At 45.3% G+C, this 27,032-nt stretch overlaps 1 protein-coding gene across 3 annotated transcripts in view; it reads left to right on the forward strand.

Moving 5' to 3' along the window:
• The window catches only part of FAM222B (family with sequence similarity 222 member B), a 78,591-nt gene extending 51,619 nt beyond the window's left edge, over positions 1-26,972 (forward strand). Inside the window, exons 2-3 of one of the 3 annotated variants that reach the window (XM_032845413.1) lie at positions 16,561-16,682; positions 24,278-26,972. In XM_032845413.1, the coding sequence (XP_032701304.1) occupies positions 16,601-16,682; positions 24,278-25,884 (1,689 nt within the window). In that variant the 5' untranslated portion in view covers positions 16,561-16,600 and the 3' untranslated portion in view covers positions 25,885-26,972. Of the gene's footprint in view, positions 1-16,560; positions 16,683-24,277 lie in introns of those variants that run through there. The other 2 variants (XM_032845415.1, XM_032845414.1) reach the window with 2 other exon arrangements.
• Positions 26,973-27,032: the final 60 nt, after the last annotated feature.

Raw genomic sequence — 27,032 nt, forward strand, 5'->3', positions numbered from 1 at the left:
TATAATTCTCAGACCCCTCTCAGGTGTTACTAGTTGTACCAGTAATGTCTTTCATTGCAGTAAGGATCCAGTTCAGAATCACACATTACACTTATTTATTTATTTAAAGTGGGTTTATTTGTTGTTGTTTGTTTATTTAAGTAAACTCTACCCCCAGCATGGGACTTGAATTCAGAAAGCACCGAGTTCTGGAGTTCTAGAGTCATGTGCTCTACCAGTTTAGCCAGCCAGGCGCCCCACACATTGCATTTATTTGTTACATGTTCTTGGTCTCCTTCAATCTGGAACAGTTCTTCAGGCCTTTGACTTTCATGACCTTAATGCTACTGAGAGTTATTTTGTATAAAGTCCCTCAATTTAGATTTGTCTGGTGGTTCCTTTTGTTTAATTGAGGTTATATATCTTCAGCAGGAATATTGCAATATTGATGCTATGTTCTTCATAATTTTAAGAAGTACAGAATTTTTTGTGCCCTATTTCTGGTAATGTTCAATGACTTGATTAAGGTGGTGCCTGCTAGGCATTTTTACTGTAAAGTTACTCTTTTTCCCTTTTTAATTAGTAAGCATTTTAGAAGGAAATACCTTTTTTTTTTTTTTTTAAAGTAGGCTCCATGGCCAACGTGGGGCTTGAACTCATGACCTTGAGATCAAGAATCCCGTGCTCTACCAGCTGAGTCAGCCAGATGCCCCCTGGAGGGAGATACTTTGAGACTATGCAAATATCTTGTTCCTCTCCATCTTTTCAGTTTATTTGTTTATATATTTACATTAGTATGAACTCATGATTTTCTATTAAAATTTTTTTTCTAATTTGAGTATAGTTGACACACAAAGTTAAAGTAGTTTCAGGTATATAACACTAGTGGTCACCTTTTTTTTTAAAGATTTTTTTAAAAAATTATTTGAGAGAGAGACATAGCAAGAGAGAGCACAAGCAGAGGAGGTGGAGGGGAAGAAGCAGGCTCCCCACTGAGCTCTGGGATTCTGAATCGGGGCTGGATCCCAGGATTCTGGGATCATGACCTGAGCTGAAGGCAAATGCTTAATCGACTGAGCCACCCAGATGCCCTGTGATTCAACTTCTTTTTTTTTTTTTTTAAGATTTTATTTATTTATTTGAAACAGAGAGAGATCACAAGTAGGCAGAGAGGCAGGCAGAGAGGGAGGAGGAAGCAGGCTCCCCGCTGAGCAGAGAGCCTGATGCGGAGCTCGATCCCAGGACCCTGGGATCATGAGCTGAGCTGAAGGCAGAGGCTTTAACCCACTGAGCCACCCAGGCGCCCCTCAACTTCTTTATAATTATGGATTTTCTATTTTATTCAATAGCCTAATCTGTTATCATCATTTGCTTGTTGTTGTGGGTTTTTTTGTTTTGTTTTGTTTTTTTGTTTTTTTGGTTTAGATTTTATTTATTTGACAGACAGAGATCACAAGTAGGCAGAGAGAGAGGAGGAAGCAGGCTCCCTGCTGAGCAGAGAGCCTGATTCGGGGCTCGATCCCAGGACCCTGGGATCATGACCTGAGCCGAAGGCAGAGGCTTTAACCCACTGAGCCACCCAGGTGTCCCTGTTGTTGTTTTTTAAGGATTTTATTTATTTATTTGAGAGAACATGAACAGAGGGAGGAGCAGAGGGAGAGCGACAAGCTGACTCCACACTGAGCGCCGAGCCTGATGTGGGGCTTGATCCCGCAACCCTGAGATCATGACCTGAACCAAAATGAAGGGTCCGTTTCTTACCTGACTGAGCCACTCAGTGCCCCTGTTTTTTTGATGTTCAAATTATCCCTGAATACATCAGTATATCAGAAAAAAAAATTATATAACTATATATTTAGTTGTAAAGATACTACCCAAACTAACATCTTAATGAATAGTGGTAGAAAACAAAAGTTTTTAATTCTTCTGTTACTAGGACATATCTCCTTCACTCATGAAGTTTATTGTTCTTTCCAGTTCCTACTGTGCAAACTTCTCTTTTAGGAGTTTCTGTCACCATTTGAGTATTCCATAGCTTCTCTGTTCTTTGACATGTCACCATTAGTCTTTAAACACTTCCTTCCTTTCCTGCACAATAAGATGTTCCAGACTCATTTCTCTGCCTCAGCTATTTCTCCATAGAGCCTTTGTTCCTGTTAGTAGACGACTTTGGAAATCAGGATCCAGAAATCAAGATCTCTTTGGACCTTAGTGGGGCCCATTGCTGTTGGATGGTGGAGTCATCATTGCTTCCCTCCGGGGATGCTCTCATACCAGTTGGTTTCTGGCTCCCCATAACAAGCCCCCCACCACTTTGTGGCTGCCATCCTCACTCTGCTTGGGTCCCTTTTATTTCCAGTCTAGTTGAAGTGATTTAACAGGGAACTGGGTGAAGGCTGGTAAGGATGCTTGGTTGGTGAGGGAGGCCCTGGAGAGAGTAGTTTACAGAGGAGAAATTAGGACAGGGAATGGGCATGCTGAGTGAAGGAGGCAGTGTACCAGGAATAGAAGAGTTATGAACTTTTGTTGTTGTCTGCTGTCCAGAAGATGTTAATTTGGGTAGTGTTAGTCATTTCTTTGAGGTGTCTTTGAGGTAAAGGAAAGCACATCATTTGGACATCTGTAGGATAAAACGTGTATTTATATATTCTTTTTCTGATTCATTTGGTGCTAAGGTAATCTTGAGTTAAATTCTTTGTTTGGGGTTTAATATGTGGTATAAGACACACGGTTGACCAGTTAGAACTAGTCATACACTGATTAAAGAAAAAAAAACAACAAAACAGTGCTGTGGGGCGCCTGGGTGGTTCAGTCGGTTAATCCTCTGCCTTCAGCTCAAATCTGGATCCCAGGGTCCCGGGATAAGTCCCACATTGGGCTCCTTGCTCAGTGGGGAGCCTGTTTCTCTCTCTGCCTGCCGCTCCCCCTGTTTGGGCGCTCGCTCTCTCTCTCTGACAAATAAATAAAAAAATCTTTAAAAAACAACAACAGTACAGAATGATTATGGAATTTTTCAGGGCTATAGAAAGGAGCAAAAGAATTCTGATCAGTGAATGAGTTGTGTACTTTGAATCTTTGAGAGGTTTAAAGGACTACTTTTTTAGTTTTTGTTTTGTTTACAAAGCAATTCCTGAAATGAGGATGCCTCCTAAAGCTCCGTTCAGAATTTTATTTCAGTGGATGTTTACTCTAGCTATAAAAGTACTCTTCTAATAGGGACTTCTGTTCTCTCTTCTTTCTGTAGATTGAACCAGTATTCCAAATTTCATTAGCTCGTTGCAACGATTTGTAGGACGTAGAGGGAGGGGGTGCTCCTCTTCCTCAGTGGGCTTTCAGTTCCTCGGTGGTTTTGAGGCTGGAGGCCTATCGCACTTTCAGAGACCCTTTAGCTTCAGAAACCTGGTAATTCCTCAGGTATGTGGGGTATGAGCCATAAAACTTCAGGTTATAATGAATCTCAGTGAAATGATCTTGGAATGTTGCTAAGGCTACAGAAGCCCTCACCCCAAACATCAGGATTCCTCATGGTCCTCTGCTTCCACTGGCAGAGGAAAAAGGAGGGGCTCAGTGAACAGAATATATTAAAATAGCAATTATGCCTTGTCCTCTTACCTTAAAATCTGCCTACTGCCAAACTAACCCTGGATGGCAGCAGACTAGAGGATAGAGAGGGCAGTGTGTTAACTAAAAGTAAAGCTTCATTCCCCATCTGCATTGAATTTATTAGCCTTTCTGAAACTTCACTAGATATATAAGGCACATAAACTCAAGGCATTGTGTTCAGAGAACAAGTTCTGAGAAAGTAATAGACCAAATGAATACAGATATAGTAAATGTGAGGCATGGAAAAGTATGAGCCCACCCTCCCTCCGCCCTTGCCCAAATTTAAAACTCCTGAGAGAGCAGAGGGATGTTTTCTGTCAGAGACCTGGGTGAGCTCTATGATGCTCAGCTTCCAAAAGCTGTCATAGTACAAGTGTCCAAATGGCAACTAACTTAGAAAAGGTATGAATTGAGAATAGGTTCAGAGTTAAGAGTTCAGGGGAGAGCCTGAGGAGATATGGGGTAGAGTTTTCTGTCCCAGGATTGTTCGAGGATGAGGAGTGGTGTTCATTCATTACTTAACATCCTAAGATGTAGTTTCCTCAGCGTAAATTGATACAACTTTTGCCTGAAAAAAAGTTTGACAACTCGAACATGAAGTTTGTTTTTGTCTTTATGTAGACACTTTCCCAGTGCATTCTTACCTTGGTTATAGTTACTGGCTTTATAGTTCAGCTTGAAAGAATTTTCACTGAGGGCTGATTAGAAAGTGTTAGGCTAGCCAAAGGATAATAAAGTTCCAGTGCAGAGTACTGATCTGGGACAGGCAAGTCCCCAGATCCATAGGAAAGTCAATAATTACATTCACACTTAAAAAACAAAACCATGGCTTAGAATTGTATGTTTTTGTTGTATGTAATAGTGTAAGAAGAGGGCTGTGATAGGTGGTCAATAAATATTGATTGAGGGCCAGCTATGGTATCGTGCAGTTTTTCAAACATTTTGTCTAAGCCCACAATAGGGACTGCATCCCACTAAAATATACATAAATGAGATATTTGAAGTGAGAATCATTAAACAGTAAGCATTCTGACTTTGTGAATTTTTTTGTTCACTTTTTTTTTAAAAGGCTGGTCACAGTCTGTAAATTAGAAAATACTTGTCTAATGGAATGAGCCACAAGTCTAGGAGTTAAGACAGAATTTAATATGAGGTCCACTGTTGCAGCTGCATATCACTGGACAGGTAATTTAAATCTTTCTGAGCCTGGGTTTCCTAATTCATAGAAGAGGAATGATACTTGTTCCATCTCAAGAGATTGTTCTAAATTTCAAGTGAAATCATTTGTATGGACATACTTCAGCATATAAAGAACTATAAAATGTGAGGTGATGGTTTGGTTCAGTTGGCAAAATAAAAAGTGATCTGAATTTTAATAGATTAGGAAAGTGATAATAGCCAACATTTATTATTATTATTATTTAAGGATTTTATTTATTTACTTGACAGAGAATACAGAAGTAGGCAAAGCAGCAGGCAGAGGGAGAGGGAGAAGCAGACTTCCTGCTGAGCAGGGAGCCTGATGTGGGACTCAATCCCAGGATCCTGGGATCATGACCTGAACTGCAGGCAGATGCTTAACCGACTGAGCCAATTAGGTGCCCCAATAGCCAGCATTTAAATAATTGTTCACGACATGTTAGTCACCAATATCAGTTAGACACCTGAGTGGTTTTTGTTTTTGTTTTTAAGTAAGCTCTGTGCCCAACATGGGACTCCAACTCATGACTCTGAGATCAAGAGTCTCATGCTCTACCAACTGAGCCAGCCATGTGCCCCAGGCACTTGAATGTATTAAGCTCATTTAATCCTCACAACAGGGCCACCTGGGTGGCTCAGTCATTTGAACATCTGGCTTTGGCTTAGGTCATGATCCCAGGATCCTGGGATCAAGCCCCGCATTGGGGCTCCCTGCTCAGTAGGTGAGTCTGCTTCTTCCTCTCCCTGTGCCCTTACTGGTGTGCTCTCTCTCTCACTGTCTGTCTGTCTGTCTCTCTCAAATAAAGAAATAAAATCTTTAAAAAAAAAAAGGATCTTCACAGCAATCCTGTGAAGTAGGTACATTTTACAGATGAAGTTAAGTGTCTTCCCCAAGGTCAAACTGCAAGTAAGCAAAAGAGCTGGGATTCAAACCTAAAATCTTGTCTTAACTACTTTTATATAGTGCCACTTGTTAATCCAGGTTTCTTGGAGGTGATTTGAATGGTGGTTGACATTTATCTGCATGTGAATTTTACCCTTATAAAAACTTAACCAGAAAATGGCTTGCCTTTGCCACTCACTTTTTTCCTAAGTTACTTCACTGCCTCTCTTGACTTTACGTTCAGGAAGTGAAAGCTAATTAGGATCTTATCCTAGGGATGCCTGGGTGGCTCAGTCAGTTAAGCATCTGCCTTCAGCTCGGGTCATTATCCCAGGGTCTTGAGATCACATCAAGTCCCACATCGGGCTCTTTGCTTAGCAGGGAATCTGCTTCTCCCTCTGCCTGCCGCTCCCCCTGTTTGTGCTCTCTCTCTGACAAATAAATAAAATATTTTTTTAAAAAAGGATGTTATCCTAAACTATATGGGCCAGGAATGAGCATTTATCCCCACAAAGTGCTATGAAGTACTATAATGCACTTTGTGCATTATTGTGTAAAATGCTATAGTGTATAATGGTCAAATACAAATGGCTTTATAATTTGTGTGTGTGTATAAAATAAATTTTACAACTTATATCATATTTGTCTATTGTATATACTTTTCTCACCTAGCATTTATATCATAAACAGTTTTCTTCATTTTTAGATACTCTTTAACAATTAAAAATTGAGAGGCTTGGGGTGCCTGGATGGCTCAGTGGGTTAAAGCCTCTGCCTTTGGCTCAGGTCATGATCTCAGGGTCCTGGGATCAAGCCCCGCATGGGGCTCTCTGCTCAGCAGGGAGCCTGCTCTTCCACCCCCCCCACCTTCTCTGCCTGCCTTTCTGCCTACTTGGGATCTCTGTCAATTAAATAAATAAAATCCTTAAAAAAAAAATTGAGGGGCTCACGCTAACTTTATTAGATGAATATCCCATAATTTATGTAACTGTTTCCTTGCTTTGGGACATTTAGATTGTTTCTAGTTTCTACACAACTGAAGTGAATGAAGAGAGTCATATATAAATCTTTGTTTGCATCTCTCATTGATTGTTCCTTAAATTAGATTTTAGAAGTACAATAACTATGTTGAAAAATATGAGTATTTAAAAAACTGTCCATGCAGGGGCTCCTGGGTGGCACAGTTGGTTGAACGTCTTGGTTTCAGGTCTTGATCGCAGAGTTGTGGGATCAAGTCCTGCATCAGAGTCTGCTTAAGATCCTCTATCACTGGGGCACCTGGGTGGCTCAGTGGGTTAAAGTCTCTGCCTTCAGCTCAGGTCATGATCTCAGGATCCTAGGATCAAGCCCCACATTGGGCTTTTTGCTCCGTGGAGAGCCTGGTCCTTCTCTCCCTCTGCCTGCTTCTCTGCCTACTTGTGATCTCTGTCTGTCAAATAAATCTTTAAGAAAAAAAATAAAAAACATTCTCTAATACTCTGCCCTTCCCCTCCCTTTTCTCTCTCAAATAAGATCTTTAAAAAAACAAAAACTGTTCATGCTTATTTCCAGAAAGAATGTATTAATTTAAACATCTCACTTTAGACTCAATCTTAGGAGACAAACAGGGTTGATGGAGGGGAGGAGGTTGAGAGAGGGAGTGGCTGGGTGATGGACATTGGGGAGGGTATGTGTTGTGGTGAGCTCTGTGTAAGACTGATGAATCACAGACCTGTACCCCTGAAACAATATATTAGATGCTAATTTAAAAAAATAAACATCCTACTTCAGTTATTCTTCGCTATATCCCTGACTCTATATGTTTTAGATTCTTTTCAAACATGTTTGTCATTTTTAAGGAAAAAATCAAATCTCATTCCACTTAATTTACATTTCTTTAATTATTAGATAGTTGCACTATTTCTTCATATATTTAGTAGTTGCTTATATTTCTCCATACAACTGTGATGGGAGCCATGTCTTCACTCCCCTTACATGGATTCAGATGTTGCTGTGGATCCTCTTTCACTCCTTCCATTCATAGCTCTTGAACACTTATTCAAAATTTCATTTAAGCTTTTCTCTGCAGTTTTGATAAACTACCCTCTTATGCAGTGCAAATCAGTGTTACTTATTACATGGCAAAAATACTGATCTGTAAATAGTCTTTTGAAATTTTTAAATGCAGCAGTGAACTTTGATGAGACACATTAGACTCAGAAAAGAAAGACATCTGTACGAGGGTCAAGAAAACATAAGCACACATGGTCCAAAACGCTCTTACCTCAGCTTATTTCAGAATAACACCCTGGAAATGTATACCCAGAATGGGGGCAGCTAAGTGACTGCCCTTATAACTCTTCAATTTCTGTCACCCTTCAGACTTCAAAGTCAGACTCTAGACTGGGTTAGAGGGCCTGCTGTCTGGTGAGGTGTTTCTGATGCAAGGGAGTCACTAAAGAAATTGGGCCTCTGTTGTACCTTGTGCAGTTGAGGGGAGGAGAAAGGGCATGAATAAGCAACTTGTTTAGCTGTTCTCTAAACATATGCTTGCCAAAATTTTTTAACAGCCTGCTAAATTCTTAAAATTCTTTTTCTGTGTTGTAGCTGTGGGCTATATAAGTTTACACAAGCTAACTGGGGAACTGCCTTTTCTATTTTTATCAGAATAAATACAATCTGTGGTCTGCCTTGTTTTGTGTTCAGGGCCTATTAAAGGTCTTTTTAGACACTCTCAGACTTAAAATTGTACCCAACTTTGATATCTTTTTAAACAGATTCCCCTTTTAAAAAATAGTTTTGGTCTGTTGCCTCAATTTCCCCATGTGGGTGTGAGATAAGTACTTGCCTGTCACTGCAGAGCTTTTCCTGGGCTTCTATGGGACTCAGGGTTTTGAAGATTAAAAATTGCCACAAATTGTAACATTTGTTGAATTATATTTCATCTGAATAATAATTTAAAACTTTCTGATTCAGAACAAGTTTCTACAGAAAATTGTAAAAGGTAATGATCCAGTATTTGTGTCTTACTTCAAGGAAGCAGTTTCTTCTGGTTTCTTTTTCTTCTTGTCCTGCTGGGCACAGTCCAGGTACTTGTGAGCAAAATTCTATCCAGTCTGACAGCTCTGCTTGCAGTTCTGAATGGGGTTAAATGCAAAGGTCAGTCTTTGTTTCTAAGATGGTTCATCTTAAGTTATAGCGATCCAGTCCTGATAGGCCTTTGGAAACTCAAGCCTTATTCCGTACCATGATGAAAAATTGCAGGTTCTGATTTAGCCGCCTACAAAGAACACAGCCTGCATTTTCACATTTTTAGGAAAACTGATTTTTACTTAATGGAGATTAAAGTACAGATATCAAATGATACCTTCCAATACAGTATAAATAAAAAGTAGTACCTGGGGCTTTTTTTCTTTCTTATTTATTTATTTATTTATTTATTTGAAAGAGATCACAAGCAGGCAGAGAGACAGGCAGAGGTAGAGGAAGGGAAGCAGGCTCGCTGCTGAGCAGAGAGCCCGATGTGGGGCTCGATCCCAGGACTCTGGGATCATGACCTGAGCCGAAGTTAGAGGCTTTAACCCACAGAGCCACCCAGGCACCCCTCCTTTTTTTTTCTTAAAGATTTTTATTTATTTATTTTTTTTTTTGTTTGACAGATCACAAGTAGGCAGAGAGACAGGCAGAGAGAGGAGGAGGCAGGCTCCCTGCTGAGCAGAGAGCCTGATGCGGGACTCGATCCCAGGACCCTGAGATCATGACCTGATCCGAAGGCAGAGGCTTTAACCACTGAGCCACCCAGGCGCCCCCCCTTTTTTTTTTTTTTAATATTTTATTTATTTGTGAGAGAGAGAGCACGAGTGGGTTGGGGTGGGGTGAGAGGGCGAAGCAGACTCCCTCCTGAGCCTCACAGGGTGATCAGTCCCAGGACCCTGGGATCATGACCAGAGCCAAAGTCAGGTGCTTAAACAACTGAGCCACCCAGGTGCCCTGGGGTGTGTGTGTGTGTGTGTGTGTATTTGACATCTTTATTGCTTTGGAGGTGGGGGGGCAGGTGCTCAGGAGCTCTTGGTCGGGGTGGGCTGATTCCTCGTCATCATCACAGGCTCCTGTCTGCATGGGATAGCACTGGATCTGTGAATGGCAACCATGCACAGGTCTGGGCAGTACTTGTTCTTGTGGATCATGTGCCTGGTGCTGTAGGCGGAGGGGCATTCTTGTTCGTGGTGGTCCCTTGTAGGAGGTGGAAGGTTTTCACTGGCTGGATCTCGGCTTCCTGTCCACTGCTAACCTTTGCCATTGGCTGCCAGCTCCATACCCACAGCCTTGCAGTGAATCAGGTGGAAGTGGTAGTGGAAGAAGTCGTAAGCCTTCAAGTTACTGGGTTCTGTGCTGTATGTCTTCTTGTTCCTTTTGATCAGGAAGCTGGAGTAGTTGTGCAAGAACATTCATTGCTGGTGGGTGGACATGGCGGCAGCTCCTCTCACTACAGCAGCCAGAGCCGGGGAGAGCTGCCCAGGCATTTTTTTTTTTATCTTCTCAGTGCTCTCACAGGGCGAAGGTACCTGCCCCACGCACATGCACAAGCACTTGCTGATGCTTCTGTTATCCGTGTCTCAAGGATGTAAATTCAGATAATTTCCGGATCCTGAGATTAAAGTATATGCTATTTTCTTCAGGAATGTGAGCCAGTGATACTTATGCAGTGTCTATTTTGTGATAATCTTATTCCTGATTCTGTAACTTAGAAGGATAAAATAAAAGACAGGCTCTGGTCTAGGGACACTCAGTCACACTCAGGTTGAAAAGTTAAAATGTCTGGGGAGCATACATTCCTGGTACCAGAGTAACACATTCAGGAGAAAGCACTGGGTCATAGATGAGTTAAATAATTACAGGATCCAGGAAGGAGCATCCCAGCTGAAGAAGAGAGAGTGCTAGGGATTAGGGTAAGGTGGGACCGGACAGAAAGAGTACCTGTTGTCATAGGTTCTGAAGGGCAGTTAGGAGAGGAGTAATGTTTCCAAACCCAAAGTAGGAATGGTTTGCAGTAGGGGTGGTTCTGGGCTTTCAAAAAAGTAAGCCCTGGGCACCTAGCTGACTCAGCCTGTGGAGCATGCCACGCTTGGTCTCGGGTCGTGAGATTGAGCCCCACGTTGGTCATTGAGATTACTTTAAAAAAATGTAGGGGCCCTGGGTGGCTCAGTCGGTTAAGTGTCTGCCTTCGGGTCAGGTCATGATCCCAGGGTCCTGGGATTGAGCCCCACATCGGGCTCCCTGCTAAGGGAGTCTGCTTCTCCCTTTCCCTTCACCCCTCCCCGTCTTGCTCGCTCGCTCTCTGTCTCAAACAAATAAAATCTTAAAAAAAATAGTAAGCCTGGAGTGAACATTTGTTCTCTTCCCTGCCTCCCTAGAATTGTGGGGTCACAATTCCAAGTGATTTTTAGCTCCCCTTATAGGTTAAAGATGGAAAAGAAAGATGCCTTTGAGCAGTGGCTGAACTTTATTCAGGTTGGGTAAGTAGTGAAAAGTTAGATTTAATTGGAAGTTTACAGTTAAACCTGGACTGACAGAATTACCCATTGAATAGATTGTTTTATTGTTGTTTTTTTAAAAAAAATTTTTTTTAAAGATTTTATTTATTCATTTGACAGAGAGAGAGATCACAATCAGGCAGGGAGGCAGGCAGAGAGAGAGGAGGAAGCAGGCCCTCCGCGGAGCAGAGAGCCCGATGCGGGGCTCGATCCCAGGACCCTGGGATCATGACCTGAGCCGAAGGCAGAGGCTTTAACCCACTGAGCCACCCAGGCGCCCCTAGATTGTTTTTTATTGTAACAGACCATGCAGGTGACTGACTTTGCAGAGCCTGATTGGATAAACATGTAATTTTTACTGTCTTTCGTCCTGTTTATTTTCCCGAGCAATATTTTTGGTGTTTCCCTTAGCTTTTAACCTAATTTCTTGGACCCCACAAGTAAAGAAAGGAACGGGGAGCAAGTAGTAGGATAAAAATTTTTCCCTGTTATCAAGAAGTAGTCTTTTTTTTTTTTTAAGATTTTATTTATTTATTTGACAGAGAGAGATTACAAGTAGATGGAGAGGCAGGCAGAGAGAGGGGGCAGGAAGCAGGCTCCCTGCTGAGCAGGGAGCCCGACGCGGGACTCGATCCCAGGACCCCGAGATCATGACCTGAGCCAAAGGCAGCGGCTTAACCCACTGAGCCACCCAGGCACCCCAAGAAGTAGTCTTTTTAAATAAGCCTTTAACTCACAAATGAGAAAGCTTTAATCACAGATACTGAAGACTCTTAAATTAATGCAGTTTTGTGGTAGTAATCTTATTCTCTTAAGATGCATGTCCGCAGGATTTTCACTGTTGTTTGTATTTTATAAAGTGAAGGCAAATGAGGAGAATAACGTTTCTGTACCTGTAGTCGCAGAGATGGCGCCAGTGTCAATTTCAGCTTTTAATTAAAGACCACAAATGACAAACTAAGTTTTGAACCACAGCATGAATCAGAAAGTTGGCTAGTTAACCTCTTTTTTGAGGGGGTGTTCTTTTTGAAGGTGGGGGTTGCAGGCAGAGAAGGGAAAGCGGGAGAGAAAATGGCAAAGAAGTGTAGTGGGAGGCAGTAGATTGTGGGTGATGAAACTGGGATGGAAGTGATGGCTCTAGACCACTTCACCTCGCCCCAGAGCCCTGAGTAAAAAATCCTTTTTCTAGCACTCCATCTCCTCTCCTCTCCCTTCCCTACCTTTCAGTGGTCTTAGAAATGAGCAGGGACAAGCAGCACAAACAATGACTGAGGTTTTCTAACAGCCACAGAGATACTCCCAAGGTAGAGAGAGTCCTTTCTTTATTAGACGCCATTCAGGAAAACAGTGTATGACATCACAACTCTAATATAACCTCTGGCAGTCTTCTGACAGGGATGGTGGAGGGTAGGGATAGGGGGAGCAGATGGAAGTATTTTTGAATTTTCCCAGTGGGCACAAGGGTTTTGTTCCTTAATTAGAGGTAGTCTGGTAAATGCTCACACTGGTGCTAATGCCCCAGGAGAGTTTGAACACCTTCATTCTGGGTTTACTGGGATATTACAGTCCCCCTGCTTAGGGAGCATACCAGCTGGCAGCAGGAAAGCTGGCCGAGAGCTCACTTGGACCGAGCTCTGGATTACTACTTAATTCTGTTTGGAAGTCAGGACTGGAATTTTGAGGTCCCTTGAGAAGGTAGTGCTAGGTTGATTTCTGTCCCTACTTGTGCTTCTGGAAGTAACAACTGTAAAATTATATTGAAATTTGCTTTTTAGAAAAAGCCAGGTGATAATCAGAATGTATGGGTGGTTTGAAGTTTTTTTGTGTCCTTTGTTGTTGTTGTTTTTTAAGATTTTATGTATTTATTTGACAGAGACACAGCTAGAGAGGGAATACAGGCAGAGGGAGTGGGAGAAGCAGGCCTCCTGCCCAGCAGGGAGCCCCATGCCGAACTTGATCCCTGGACGCTGGGATCATGTCCTGATCCGAAGGCAAATGTTTAATGACTGAGCCACCCAGGCATGTGGGGTTTTTTTTTAATTTTATTTTTTAAGATTCATTTATTTATTTTTAGAGAGAGACAGTGGGAGTGTGAGTGGAGGGAGGGCCAGAGGGAGAGAGAGAGAAAGTCCCCAGCAGACCCCCGCTAAGCGTTGAGCCCAACACGGGGCTGGATCCCAGGATCCTGAGATCATGACCTGAGCCGAAATCAAGAATTGGATGCTTTAACCTACTGAGCCACCCGGGTGCCCCTGGTTTGAAGTTTTTATTTTTATTTTTAATTTTTATTTTACTTTATTTGTTTATTTGACAGAGCCAGAGAGCACAAGTGGGGAAATGGCAAAGGGAGAGGGAGAAGCAGGCTCCCCGCTGAGCAGGGTGCCTGATGTGGGGCTTGATCCCAGGACCTTGGGGTCATGACCTGAGCTGAAGGCAGATGCTTAACCAGCTGAGCCCCTCAGGAACCCCTGGTTTGAAGTTTTTAAATAAAGGCCTGTGCTCTGCTACCAGGCCTCCAGAGGAGTACTTTATATTGTATATCCCTGCTGCTAGAATGGGTTCTGGAAGGATGTTGCTTCCTTCCTGTTTCATCACAACCCTTGTGACCTTGCCATATTCCCTGCCTTCTCTGCTCTAGCAGAATCTAATTCTTAACTAAGAATTAGGTCAAGGGGCTTGAAGTCTTCCTTAAGTACAGAGGGCAGTCTTTTGGAAAGGATGGCAGATAGATTCCTGAAATCTTTAAAGAAAGGGTCGCAAAATGGAGGCTGTACTCTTAGCAGCCTTGACGAGGAGTTTTCCAAACTTGCTGGGTGCTTCTTGTTGGGAACATCATCATGGAGGGCCCCAAGCTGTGGTATCTTTCTTCCTCATTCACCCCCTCCTGTCCAAACTAAAAGTTGACTTTCTGGAGTCTTTTTCCTCTTTATTTTTAAGTAAGCTCTACACCCAGCATGGGGCCTGAACGCAACCCGGAGATCAAGAGCCTCATGCTCCACTGACTGAGCCAGCCAGGTGCCCTGACTTTCTGGCGTCTTGACAGAATTCACCTATTATTTTTACTCCTTTGTTTGCTATTAATAAATCCATTATTGTGTCTTTGCCACAGTTTAGCTGGTAATGTCTCTTCTGTTGAAATCCAGAGTTGTGGTTTTGAGGGGCAGTATGTTATGGTCAACTTGGACGATCCTCAGCCCCCCACACTCCTCTTTCTGGTTGTAGGCATCAAGATTTAATAGGTCTATCAGAGATTGCTGTGAACTTGCATAGTTTGGTGCCTTCTCAGAGGTACAGGGGTACTTGGTCTGCAAGACAGCTTAGTGAGTGTGTTCTCTGAACCTCCATATCACAGCATCTCCGCCATCTGGATGAAGTACAAGCAGGGAGGCGAAATGTACTTGGCTCGTTGGAGGGGCTGCAAGGAGGCCATAGTGGCTGAAAGTAGAGTCAGCAAGAGGGGCAGGGGGTGGGTTAGAAGATGAGGTCAGAGAGGTAGTAGTAACGGATTGTGGTAAGCCTTGTGGACCTGTTGGGATTTTGTATTCAGAGTGAGATGGCGATCATTGGAGATTTTTGAGTTGATCTAACTTCTAATTAAAAAAGTAAATGACTCTGGCTGCTGTGTGGAAAGCAGACTGGGTGATAGGGCGAGGGAGGAACAGAGAAACCATTTAGAAGGCTATCGTAGTAATCCAGGCTAGAGATGATGCGATGGCAAGTGGAATTATTACCTATCTCCAAGAAAGGTTGGGAGACCTAATTAAGAAAACCTCACTAATGCCTCTCATACAGCCCATTTCACAATCTTAGGCTCCAGTATTTGCTAATTCCCCTCTTTTCCTTGGATTTTGCTCTCTCCTATATTAGGGCCATAGGGGAGAGATTATTAAATAAAGAACAGCCTTCACAAGGGAAGGAATTGTAAGCAGTACCTCAGTCATTTGACCCCAACAGAAGCCTTTTTATTTCTTGAGGCGCTGCAATTGGTGTCCTGTGTACATTCTGTTATCCCACCCACTGGAGACCTGAAAAGGCAGAATTTGTGCCAGAACTCTGAGGCAGCTCGATTCTCATTGAGGCATTTTCTTTCTGCAGTTGTTATCTTAGACAGTTTGAGCAGCCTCTTTTTACAAAGTATCTTTTCAGCTACCTGGCCTTGCAAGCTAGAGCTCTCTGATGCTCATCCTGACAAGGTAGTTTCACATACCTGAGAGGGGCCTCAAAGAGGAATAAAGAGGATTTGTGGTCTTTGTTGAACACTTGAGCTCTTTCCCCACTCCTCTTTTGTTGGGATTAAAGCCTTAACGTGCCACCTGGATACCTGGGTTTTGCAGCAAGGAAAAAGAATTCCATGTATTTTATTTTAGTACATTATACTTGTTTGCGAAGAGCCTGGTCCTTGGTACACAGGGAGCTTATTCCCTACAGAGGCCACATCTGGTCGGCTTTCTTGGGCAGGTCTTGTTGGTAGACATTACTGAGGAAACTGTGCCATCTTGACATAATGTCAGGATTACTGGCCTAGAGAGGGCTGCTGGCAGCCTATAACCACCTTGATTTATTCTGGGAGCAATGCATTTTTTTTTTTTCCCTGGGGGCTAGAGGGGTCAAATTGTGTGATAGGCAACAGGAAAGGTAAATCCCCAGAAACTTAAAAACAGAATATGCTTTAATAGTGCTCAGTTGTATCTCCTAGGGAGCTTTGCCCCTTCTTCCTTCTAAAAGTGAGCTCAGATTACTGCCATTGCAAGTTGGACTTTGGGTGCCTTTGCAGCTCATATACTGTACTACTTCTGGAAACGTCTGACTGCCCCTGCCCTGGTCAGTTCTGTAAATAGACTGAACCAGGACCTATGAAGGTCCTCTCTCTTCAGGAACCCTGTTCTATTTTCAGGGAGAAATAATTTTTCCCTTCACCTCAGTTAGAATCTGCCCTAGCCTTTCTGGTCCTGCCTTAGCTGGGGCACAGATGAGAGCCAGCATGCCATGTATCCCTGGCAATCCCGTGGGCCTGCCCAAAAGTAGTAGGGAGAGGCTGTCTGTAGGAAATGCACATGCCAGAAGTGCATCCACAGCTGGTGAACATTAAAGACTTTATAGATGCACCGTATTTTCCAGTTATTTGTGTGGATAGGTATTTCCAGTTTTTATTCCCCCCCCAATGCATCTGTGCTGACTGAAACATCATTTTAGCCATAGTAATAGTTGAGAGCAAATTGTTGCTGCAGATAAAAACATAGATGTATTTTCAACCAACGTGCTGCTAATTAAATTGCTTCTCTATCTAAATGTGGGCCTCTGCAGCTCATATCCGATGTCCCTGGTATCTTTCTTGAGTGAGTTGCCTTGTATTCTATGATCTCGTTTTTTCGTTCATTGCAGTGTGAGTGACTGCCCCATGTTGTGTTGATGCCAGTCTGCCATGCTAGCCTGTCTGCCAGGGCCAGGTGACCTGTCCTTTCAGCTTCTTTCTCACACGCAGATGAACACTGGACTTCAGAAATGTAAGTAATCTGGATCCCAGAGAAGGATGTGACCCTTATTTTGTCTCTGCATTTGGGTAATAACAGGCACATCAGGGGTATATTGACCGTGAACTTTGGTACCTCCAAGATATTCTTCAGCACAGACAGCAGGAAGGCAGCGGCCAAACTTGTTAGCAGTGTGGACGCTTTTTTGATCAGAGAGATCCTCTTAAATACTAGAATTCCTCAGTGTGTGTCATCTGAATTATCGTTGTTGCTGATAGCTATCTGTTGAGCAACAAAGCTATACGGAGTTTTATAGGATATATATGTCACCCTTCAGAAAGGTGTTTTAGTTTGAACCCCCATGAGGAATTGAATGAAAACTCACACTCTTGATTATTTACTGTATCTCTGAAACATACGCTTTACCCTTTTCTGTTGTTCTGGACTCTCTGAGCATTCTCTACCATTCCCTTTGGCTTTGCTTTCTGCTGAACCAGTGACCTCAGTTCACAAGTCAAGAAGCTTTCACCTCCAGAAGGGACAGGGAGCTAGCTTTATCAGTCTCTCTGGGTATATTCCTGCTAATAAACTTGCCCACAAGAGTGAACTTTTGAGAACTATTAGATTCCTGTGTTTTTCCCTCTTTCTTTCTTTTCTTCCTTCCTTCCTTCTTTTCATTTTTCTTTTTTCTTTTTTTTTTTCTTTTCTTTTTTTTTTTAAATAAGCTCTACGCCCAATCTGGGCCTTGAACTCCCAACCCTGAGGTCAAGAGTCACATGCTCTTGACTGAGCCAGCCAGGAGCCCCAGATTCCCGGCTTCTTTCCCTGCACTACAATGATGTGCAAGGAAAAGATTCTGTTCCTAGCTCATTACCATGTACAGTGTCTTCATGTATAAATATTGCCTTAAATTTGGGATAGACCTTTTTCAGAGCAAAAGGGGAAATCATTGAGGCATCTAGGCTTACCCTTTAATATAAAAGGCGCTTCAGCACCTTACCCAAATCCTTTATGACAGGGGCTGGTAAATTTCTTCTGTAAAGGGCCAGATAACAAGTATTTTAGGTTTTGTGGGCCATATGGTCCCTGTTGGATCTACTCAGAGGTGCTGTGGTAGGGCAAAGGTCATGTAAACGAATGAGTGTGGCTGTGTTCTGCTAAAACTTTTTACACAAACAAAGCAGTTGTATTTTGGCCCACAGGCTATAGTTTGCTTCCACCTGCTGTATGAGATCATCTTCAGAAGTTAAAAAGGGGGGTGCCTGGGTGGCTCAGTCGTTAAGCGTCTGCCTTTGGCTCAAGTCATGATCCCAGGGTCCTGGGATCAAGCCCCACATCGGGCTTCCTGCTCAACGGGGAGTCTGCTTCTCCCTCTCCCACTTCCCCTGCTTGTGTTCCCTCTCTTGCTGTCTCTCTCTCTCTCTCAAATAAATAGATAAAATCTAAAAAAAAAGTTAAGAATGCTCTAGGCTCTTGACTTCCTTTCTTTGAAGGAGAGTAAGGCTCAGAGCCTGGCTAGTTCTGGAATCTGCCCAGTGAATCCAGCTTGTGTAATGACAAAGCTGAAAGTTAAGTTTTCCTTCTGCAGCTGCCTGACCCCATAGGCAAGCTATATTATGCTGTACCAGCTTTTCCCTTAGTCTTTCTCTTAATAAATGATGATTGTCAGGTGATAGAGTTGTACATGCTCCTTGGCAACTGAACTCTGCATGCTAACTGCATTTTGACTGGTTCTGGGGTTCCAGGGACACATCTGGAGAAGGAAGTATACTTGGAAGCATGACAGAGCAGCTCACTGACTTTCTTCTAGGTTCCTTCATGTACTCAAACAGCTTTACCCAGAGATGGGATATCAAGCGGGTAGCTTTATCTTGGGTGCTGACTTTGGATTTCCACTCCTTCTCTGTCCAAAATAGCCTCAGAGGTAGCCTCTGCTAACCACTGTTTTCAAATTCTGTTCAAGAATTGAGATAACCTTCTCTGGTTTCTGGCTTGTCTGTTTGAGGAGAATAGTGTTTTAGAATCCCTTTGTCTCATTTGGTTGCTGTCCTTAACTATATCTAAGCCTTTGCAGAGAAGAAAACCTGATGGTGTTTTAAGCTTATTTGCTTTCTTCTCACCTCTCCCAAAATGTATACGAAAAGAAATTCTGCCATGTCACTTACAGCTGTTAGCATGGAACACTGAAGGTGAGATGGAGCATAAACTCTCCTTTGGGAACCAGCACCAAGATCCTGCTCAGAGGACCTCTCAGCTGTAGAGAGCTTAACCAGTTTTGTGACTCTGCTTTTTACCCTTTCTCTGCCCCTCATCCTCGGGAGGGTTTTATGAGTTGTTAGAAACACAGAATTCAGTGTCTGGTGGGGCAGGGATAGAATACAGATGTTTATTGATTATTGTGCTTTATATTGTAAGAGCTCAGGCAGGAGAGATGTATCAGGGGTCTGGAGATGTGGGGTATATGGCGTCTTGGCCAGCACTCTAAGTCACCTGGCTAATCACTTTCCCCAGGCTTACCCCACTATGGGTACAGAATCACAGGATTGATCCCTTCTCACACCACCATTTCCTCCTCTCCCCTTTCTTTTCTTCCTAAGAGGATGTAATGCATTTCCCACCCTAGGTGTGGCATTTGCCGTGGGGCAGTCTGGATTAAGGAACGCCTTGGCCTTGGTGGGTCCTGTGCTTGATAGAGGACCACAGTTTGGGTTAGCTGGATACCCTCCTAGAGCTTTTCTAGATTGTATATTCCATGATGTTACTTGTTTTGCAAGTTCTCAGCTGTTTGGGAACTTTATTTAGAAAAATTTTCTCTGACCCATCTTTTCCCAGTTCCTCAGAAAATGTGTTTTTGAACTCCCCCCCCCCCTCCACAAATTAACTGCAAGCCTCTGCTCTTCCCCAGCTCACCATCAGGTATATCGTGGTGGCTCAATAAATATGTCTAGTTGAGTGGCTGAAATGACCAAAGGTCCTTGGTCCTCAAATCATTCATTCATTCATTTGTTTAGATTTTATTTATTTATTTGACAGAGAGCAGGAAAACACAAGCAAGGGGAGCAGTAGAGGGAAGGGGAGAAACAGGCTCCTGACTGAGTGGGAGCCGGATGTGGGGCTCGATCCCAGGACCCTGGGATCATGACCTGAGCTGAAGGCAGACACTTAACTGACTGAGCTACCCAGGCGCCCCTCAAATCATCTTTTAGCCAACAGCTCTGACCTCCTTCGTTATAGAGTATCAGGGTTTGATACCAACCTCAAAATTACCCAGTTTTACTACTTTTCTATGCCTGTCTGCCCCCTAGTGGAAGGGCCTAGAAATGGTGAATTGGCCCAGAAACTGGATAAGCTGTAGAAATCTCAGAAATAGTAGCTAATATTTGTTGATTGCTTACTATGTGACAGGCACGATTTTGAGTGTATTTATGCATATTTTTATTCGTTCCTCAATAATCCCATATGAGAAACTTTCATCTTTCTTTTGAGGAGGAGACCTAGAGTAGCCCTTGCCAGTGTCACATTAATGTTAAGTGACTACGTTAGAACTCCCTCTTGGGTCAGACTCCAAACCCAGTGTTTGAAACACTGCCTGTGTCTCTCCATCTATTGATAGAGTTTCCAGCTGCATATGATACTTGTGTCTTCTGACCTTCGAAATGGAAGGATAAACAGGGAGGCCCCTGTGGAAAGCTGGGATTCAGGGAGATATTGGCCTTCACCACCTGCCCCCACCTCTTGCAGTCCCTGGAATAGACAACACTGCTTTCTGCTACATTTAAGTCCCAGACTCAAGTCCCGTGGGCTTTCTCCGTCAGGTTACTTTTTCTATCTGTACAAAATCAACCAAACCTGCTATCCTTGAATAACTTTTGATAGTCATGGTTCCTGTTCACAGAGCTTTTTCCTATTCACTGAATCTCTTGATCCTAGTAATTCTGTGAGGTTCAGAGGTACCTGGGGGTGGCTCAGTTGATTGAATGTCCGACTTGGTTTCGGCTTAGGTCATGATCTCAGGGTTGTGAGATCAAAGCCCACATCAGGCTCTGCACTCAGCATGGAGTCTGCTTGGGATTCCCCTCTCCTTCTCCCCTTTCTCCCCACTTGAGCACACATGTGTGCTCACACTTGCTCGTTCTCTCACTCTAAAGTAAAATGAAATTCTTTAAAAAAAAATTCTGTGGGGCGCCTGGGTGGCTCAGTGGGTTAAAGCCTCTGCCTTCGGCTCAAGTCATGATCCCAGGGTCGTGGGATCGAGCCCCGCATTGGGCTCTCTGCTCAGCAGGGAGTCTGCTTTCCCCTCTCTCTCTGCCTGCTTCTCTGCCTACTTGTGATTTCTGTCTGTGAAATAAATAAATAAAATCTTTAAAAAAAAAAAATTCTGTGAGGTATGACAGCAGGTATCATCCCTGTTTATAAATGAAGAATAACTGAGATCCTGAGTAGTAGATAATAAAGCCAGTACTTGAATCTAGATTCTAAGCACAGATTCCCTATCCTGTGCACTGCCTTATGTCCCAATTAATAACACCCTTGGTATCACATATTTAAATAAGTTGCTTTACAGAGGAGCCTGGTTGGCTCAGTCTGTGGAGGATACAACTCTTGATCTCAGGGTTGTGAGTTTGAGCATCACATTTGGCACGTAGCTTTCTTTAAAAAAAATTAAAATAAGTTGCTTACAAAGCTGTGGTATCTGTGTCAGCTGTACACTTAGGGGAAGATGTTAGAGAAGAAAGAAAGCTTCTGGGATGACTGCATGGGACTGAGATAAAGTGTTGAGAAAACTTGTTTTTTTTTTTTCTTTCAAGGGCTGAACTTAAGTCTGGTACATGAGATGGGGGGGTGCTGGATTCCAAGAATGTAGCCTCTTTTTTATCCAGTATACTCCTCTCATCCTGGAGAGTCCTCCTTAACAAGGATACGACAGCCTGTATCCACCCTTCCCACTTCTTGTGATTCTGATTCCTTTATTTGACTATCCTCATCATCACTGCCAACATCAGCAGAAGCAGGACGAAGAGAACTAACCGGTATCCGTGTCCCATTCCATACCCCTGAATCAAGCCAAGCTGCCTTCTGCCTCTGCTAGGGGAAAAAAAACCACTCTGAGACTTGGTACTGACTTGGAACAGAGGAACTCTATCAGTCAGCAAGCCCCTGTACCACTCTTTCTTCCCTGGCCCTCAAGAAGGGAAGCCCACCAACATGGAGGAAAGCCCAGGATCCAACCTGTATTACCTCTCTGAACTAAACCTCGGCAGCTTTAGACTGCCAGCCCTCAGCTGAGCCCAAGTCGTTCCGTCGGAATAGACCCTATACTGCTGATGCTTACTGAGTCTTCTGCACATCTGCTCTGGGTCAGGCACGGGGCTAGGAGAGTCACGTGATTTTGACCAGTCAGCACCTAAGTACAGTGGCTGATCTGGTCAGTTTCCAATGGAATTCTGGTGTCTTGAGTAATCTCAGATTTTCTGGAATTTTCTTATCTAGGAGAATGTAGCAAGGGTCAGAAAATGGCCCCACTTTATGGAGACTGAAGCCCACTGAGGGTCAGTGGCTTAAAAGAAGCAGCAGAACTCAGACTCTCTTCTCGGGGCTCTGATTCTGCTCCCCAGCTAGTGTTACCTGGGGAAGGTTTCTGGGCCTTGGCCTCCCTCTCCTTTCTGGACTCGCTATCTCTTTCACATTCATTCTTTTAAGACTCTCTCCAGGGGTGCCTGGGTGGCTCAGTGAAAGTTAGGCCACTGCCTTCGGCTCGGATCATGATCTCAGGGTTCTGGGATCGAGTCCTGCATCGAGCTCTCTGCTCAGCGGGGAGCCTGCTTCCCCTCTCTCTGCCTCCCTCTCTGCCTACTTGTGATCTCTCTCTGTCAAATGAATAAATAAAATCTTTAAAATTAAAAAAAAAAAGACTCTCTCCAAATCAGTCATCTTACAAACATTTTGTTTATGGATAGAGCATCCATTCTGTATGCAGTTAATAAAGCAGACCTCAAACATGTGGGAGTGCCAACTATATCGAGGCACTGTGCCGCTGAAAGCACAGCTCTTTCTGTACTCTTGTGCTCGGTTCTACCTTGATGAGCGTGGGACTAAATCTCTCTGCGCCTTGTGGACTTGAGCTCTCTTTTCTTGCCTCTAAAAGCAGCATTTTCTAAGCAGTTGCTGCCAGGCTAACCAGCAATGCCACCAAAGGAAGGCAGCTGTGCTCTCTTCCCTCTAGCCCACTCCTTGAGCCACTTCCCTTTCAGTTGATGCCCAGTGATGTGACTGAATGGGGTCTCCTTGGGCCAAGGCAGCTGAGGCCACAAGCTGCGCATTCAGTCAGCTTAGTCCTTGCTCTGTCTTGGCTGCCTCCTGTAAGGGGAGGAAATAGGGTGGGCGTTCGCCAGCTGAGCCGAGGCTCCCCGCCAAGCCCCTTCCTTCTGCTTGGGCAGCCTGTGGGCTTACTCGCTCAGCAAACCTTTATTAAGCACCTTCTATGTACACTTAGGAGAGACCCTACCTCAGAGAGGGAGTAGAGGGCTGAGACCTTTTGCTGGACCCTGGCATCCTTACAGGGCCCTTGTTCTCAGAACCTTTTCCTTTTTGACTGGAAGTCTGACATCCGCTGGAGCCCCGATGGGTGGCCGCTGGAGATGGGAACAAAGAGACTGTTAACGTTAATGAGGCACATTGAGTGGGTATTTCCGCAGTCTCCAAAGGAAGGCAGGTTTTTCCTCTTTCGTTTTGGAAAGTGACAGCTGACAAGGGCGGAATACAGACTATTTTTGGCTCTGGGGACTTAAAGATTCTCTGAATCCTTTTTTCTCAGCTCCCTCCCTGCTACCCTGTCATTATTGTCACCCCCCACAAGGAAATAAAGCCTTTTGATCCTCACCCAATCAGGCAGAGAGTGAGCTGTAAACAAAACTGAACTTGCGACATAAGGCTAGGGGAGGGATGCTGGCAGCGTATTCCTCTGCTCCTGAGGAAAAAAGCATCCTGTTTGCTGTGCCAGGGTGCCCACCCAGTGGGTATGGTGCCCCAGCTGCCGGGGCACAAGGGAAAGCTCCTGCTTCCCAGGCCTCCGCAGCCCGAGGAGGCGCCACTGCGGGTGCCGTCTTTACAGCAGTGTCTTGGGGAAGGGACTGAGTGGCCACGGAGGGCTCTGACATGCAGCTCCGCGCAGAACCTTCACCCCCAAGGCCAGCGTAAGCTGGTAGGAACTTAGAGTTCCATGTAGGGGAACAACCATCAGTAACCTTTGGGACAATTGGCCAGGTTCTGGCTCTCCAAAATCCAGGACTTTGAAAGTTGCTCTGCTGTTCTGATCTTTGGTGGCCTCATTTATAAGTGAGAATCCTAATAGTAGCTGCCTTCTAAAGCTGGAGCAGGGATTCGTTGAGATAGCCTGTCACTTAGCACAAGGCCTGACCAGTTACAGTTATAAGTAGTGACTAAATGTTAGCAGTGCTTGTGACTGTGGGGCTCGGTGAGACTGGGTCTAAGATGAGAAGACCAGGGACAACTTCCTTATCCCCCACTCTACCCTACACCCTCAGAAGGGGAATCTAGAAGGGCTGGTTGGCTTGGCACTGATGAGCTCCCTCTCCTTCTTTGCTCTCCTTACCCTTCTCTCTCTCTAGGGGACACTACACAGAAAATGAGAGCTGCTCACTATCCTACCCCAGCCGAATTGGACGCGTATGCTAAGAAGGTCGCAAACAACCCACTGACTATAAAAATCTTCCCCAACAGTGTGAAGGTTCCCCAGCGGAAACACGTTCGTCGTACTGTGAACGGCCTCGACACATCAGCCCAGCGCTACAGCCCCTACCCGACTCAGGCCGCCACCAAGGCAGGCCTGCTTGCCATTGTCAAAGTGCCAGCCAAAAGCATACTCAAGGACTTTGACGGCACCCGAGCCCGATTGCTCCCTGAGGCCATCATGAACCCCCCAGTGGCGCCCTATGCTACTGTGGCACCCAGCACTTTAGCCCACCCCCAGGCCCAGGCTCTGGCCCGCCAGCAGGCCCTGCAGCACGCACAGACCCTGGCCCATGCCCCTCCCCAGACGCTGCAGCACCCTCAGGGTATCCCGTCAGCCCAGGCGCTGTCCCACCCTCAGAGCCTCCAGCAGCCTCAGGGCCTGGGCCACCCTCAGCCCATGGCCCAGACCCAGGGCCTGGTCCACCCTCCTGCCCTGTCTCACCAGGGTCTCCAGCACCCCCCCAATCCCTTGCTGCATGGAGGTCGGAAGATGCCAGACTCAGATGCCCCCCCGAATGTGACCGTGTCTACCTCAACTATCCCCCTTTCAATGGCGGCCACCCTGCAGCACAGCCAGCCCCCGGACCTGAGCAGCATCGTGCACCAGATCAACCAGTTTTGCCAGACGAGGGCGGGCATCAGCACTACCTCAGTGTGTGAGGGCCAGATCGCCAACCCCAGCCCCATTAGTCGCAGTCTGCTCATCAATGCAAGCACCCGGGTGTCCACCCACAGCGTCCCCACGCCAATGCCTTCATGTGTGGTCAATCCCATGGAGCACACCCATGCGGCCTCGGCCGCGCTGCCTGCCGCAGGCCCTGTCAACCTGCCCACGGGTGTCTCTCGAGCCCCCACTGGCTACCCTAGCGACCTCAAGCCAGTCGCCTGGAACCAGCACCAGCTGGCCCACCTACAGCAGATGTGCAGTGAGGCTGGTGGGACGCCGGCCCCTGGCCTGACAGGCAAGCATGCAGCAGGACGCGAGTTGGCAGGGCCTGGCTTTGTAAGCAAGGCCCCTGCCTACCCGCAGGAACTCTGCCTGGCACAGTCCTTCCATCTGAAGCCAGCCCTGGAGAAGCCAACCCCGTCCCCACCCATCAACGGCCTGGCAGCCCCACTGGCCTACCCCAATGGTCACTACTTCCAGCCCCTGTGGAACAACATTCTGCCCACACCCAATAGCGACAGCTCGGGGTCTCAGGACCTCGCCATGCCGTTCCATGGTGGGCAGCCCACGGGTGCACCCCTCGACTGTGGGACGGCTGCTGGGGCCCACTACCGAGCAGGGACCGGGGGTGGGCCGGTGGCAAGCCAAAACAGCTTGATGCAAACGGTGGATTACCTAAGCGGGGATTTCCAGCAGGCCTGCTTTCGAGAACAGAGCCTGGCCATGCTGAGCAAGGCCCACCGAGCCCCTGGCACCCGAGCCCCTGATCCCGCAGATAGTCGAAATCTTCATCTTCAGCACCCTGGGTATAGATAGGGAGCCCTGGTGCCCTCCACAAGCTACACATCGTACAGCACCCTCCTAGGTGTAGACTTACTTTTGAGTAATTGGATAGTTTCAAAATTTCGCTGCTCCAGTGTGATCATTCTTAGATGTCTAAGAAAGGGAATTTGGTGGGATCTAATTGAGGACAGCAGGGGATCCCCTGTGCCCTCATCCTCCCCTCCACCACCCCTAGCAACTTCTGGGTTTATGTGAGGACCTGACCCCAGCTCCAGGCTTTTATCTCTGCTGCCTCTCATCCCTTGCCTTGGCCATTTCCTACCAGGCACCCCATCCTTTCTTGCACCTCTGCCTGTTTTCCTTAGGACTGAGGTGTGGGAAGGGGAAGGGGCCTGGGGGAGGTGGCTGTGGTGCGCAGCCCCTTCAGCTTGGCCACTCCCTGTCTGTCTCTGTCTCTTTGGGACTAAGAAGCCAGACTTCCCAAGTGCTCTGGAAGCTAATTCCTTATTCACCCAAAGATCTCCAATCAAAGCTGACCCAGTCTTCACCTCCTCTCACCCCTCTCCATTCCTCAGGGCTTCGTTGTACACCTACGTTGATTCCAGAGCCACTGCACTTGTCCTTGCTACACTCCTCAAGGGCACCCTGCAGGCACTTGGCCTTATTATTAGCCTTGAGGCATGGGAAGATCTTTGTGCTGGTATCTTAGTTCCTGACCACCCACCCCCTTCCAGCCCTAGAGAAAGGTAGTAAGGTGGTAGTGACCTTTCAGTGCAGCCAAAATCCCTTTCTCACTGTTCTCTCTCCTTAATCACCTGTTGCTCCCTCCCTGGTGCCCCTCCAGAAACCAAGCAAAACAAAACAGAATGTTGAACTAAGTAGGTAAAGGGTGATCACATTGGAGTTCAGAATTAAAAACACCCCCCCCCAAAAAAAAGTTACAATGCATTTGGTTCTCTTTACACTGGCTAAGAATATTGCTCTACACTGTAAGTTTTAAATGTCCTGTTTCTGTGTGAATGTAGTGTGGGTTTGAGTAGCGTGTGAGCGGCCCCACAGGTACATTCACCCTCTCGTCACCTCCTTTTGCAGCCCCTCAGTTTAGTGAAGAAAGAAAGAAAGAAAAAAAAAACACAAAGCCTTAAGCTCTTTGAATTCTTCCTTTACCAAATGAGCATGGT

Source organism: Lontra canadensis, unplaced genomic scaffold (genome assembly GCF_010015895.1).
Source record: "Lontra canadensis isolate GAN:19392208 unplaced genomic scaffold, GSC_riverotter_1.0 scaffold163, whole genome shotgun sequence".
Classification (NCBI taxonomy): domain Eukaryota; kingdom Metazoa; phylum Chordata; class Mammalia; order Carnivora; family Mustelidae; genus Lontra; species Lontra canadensis.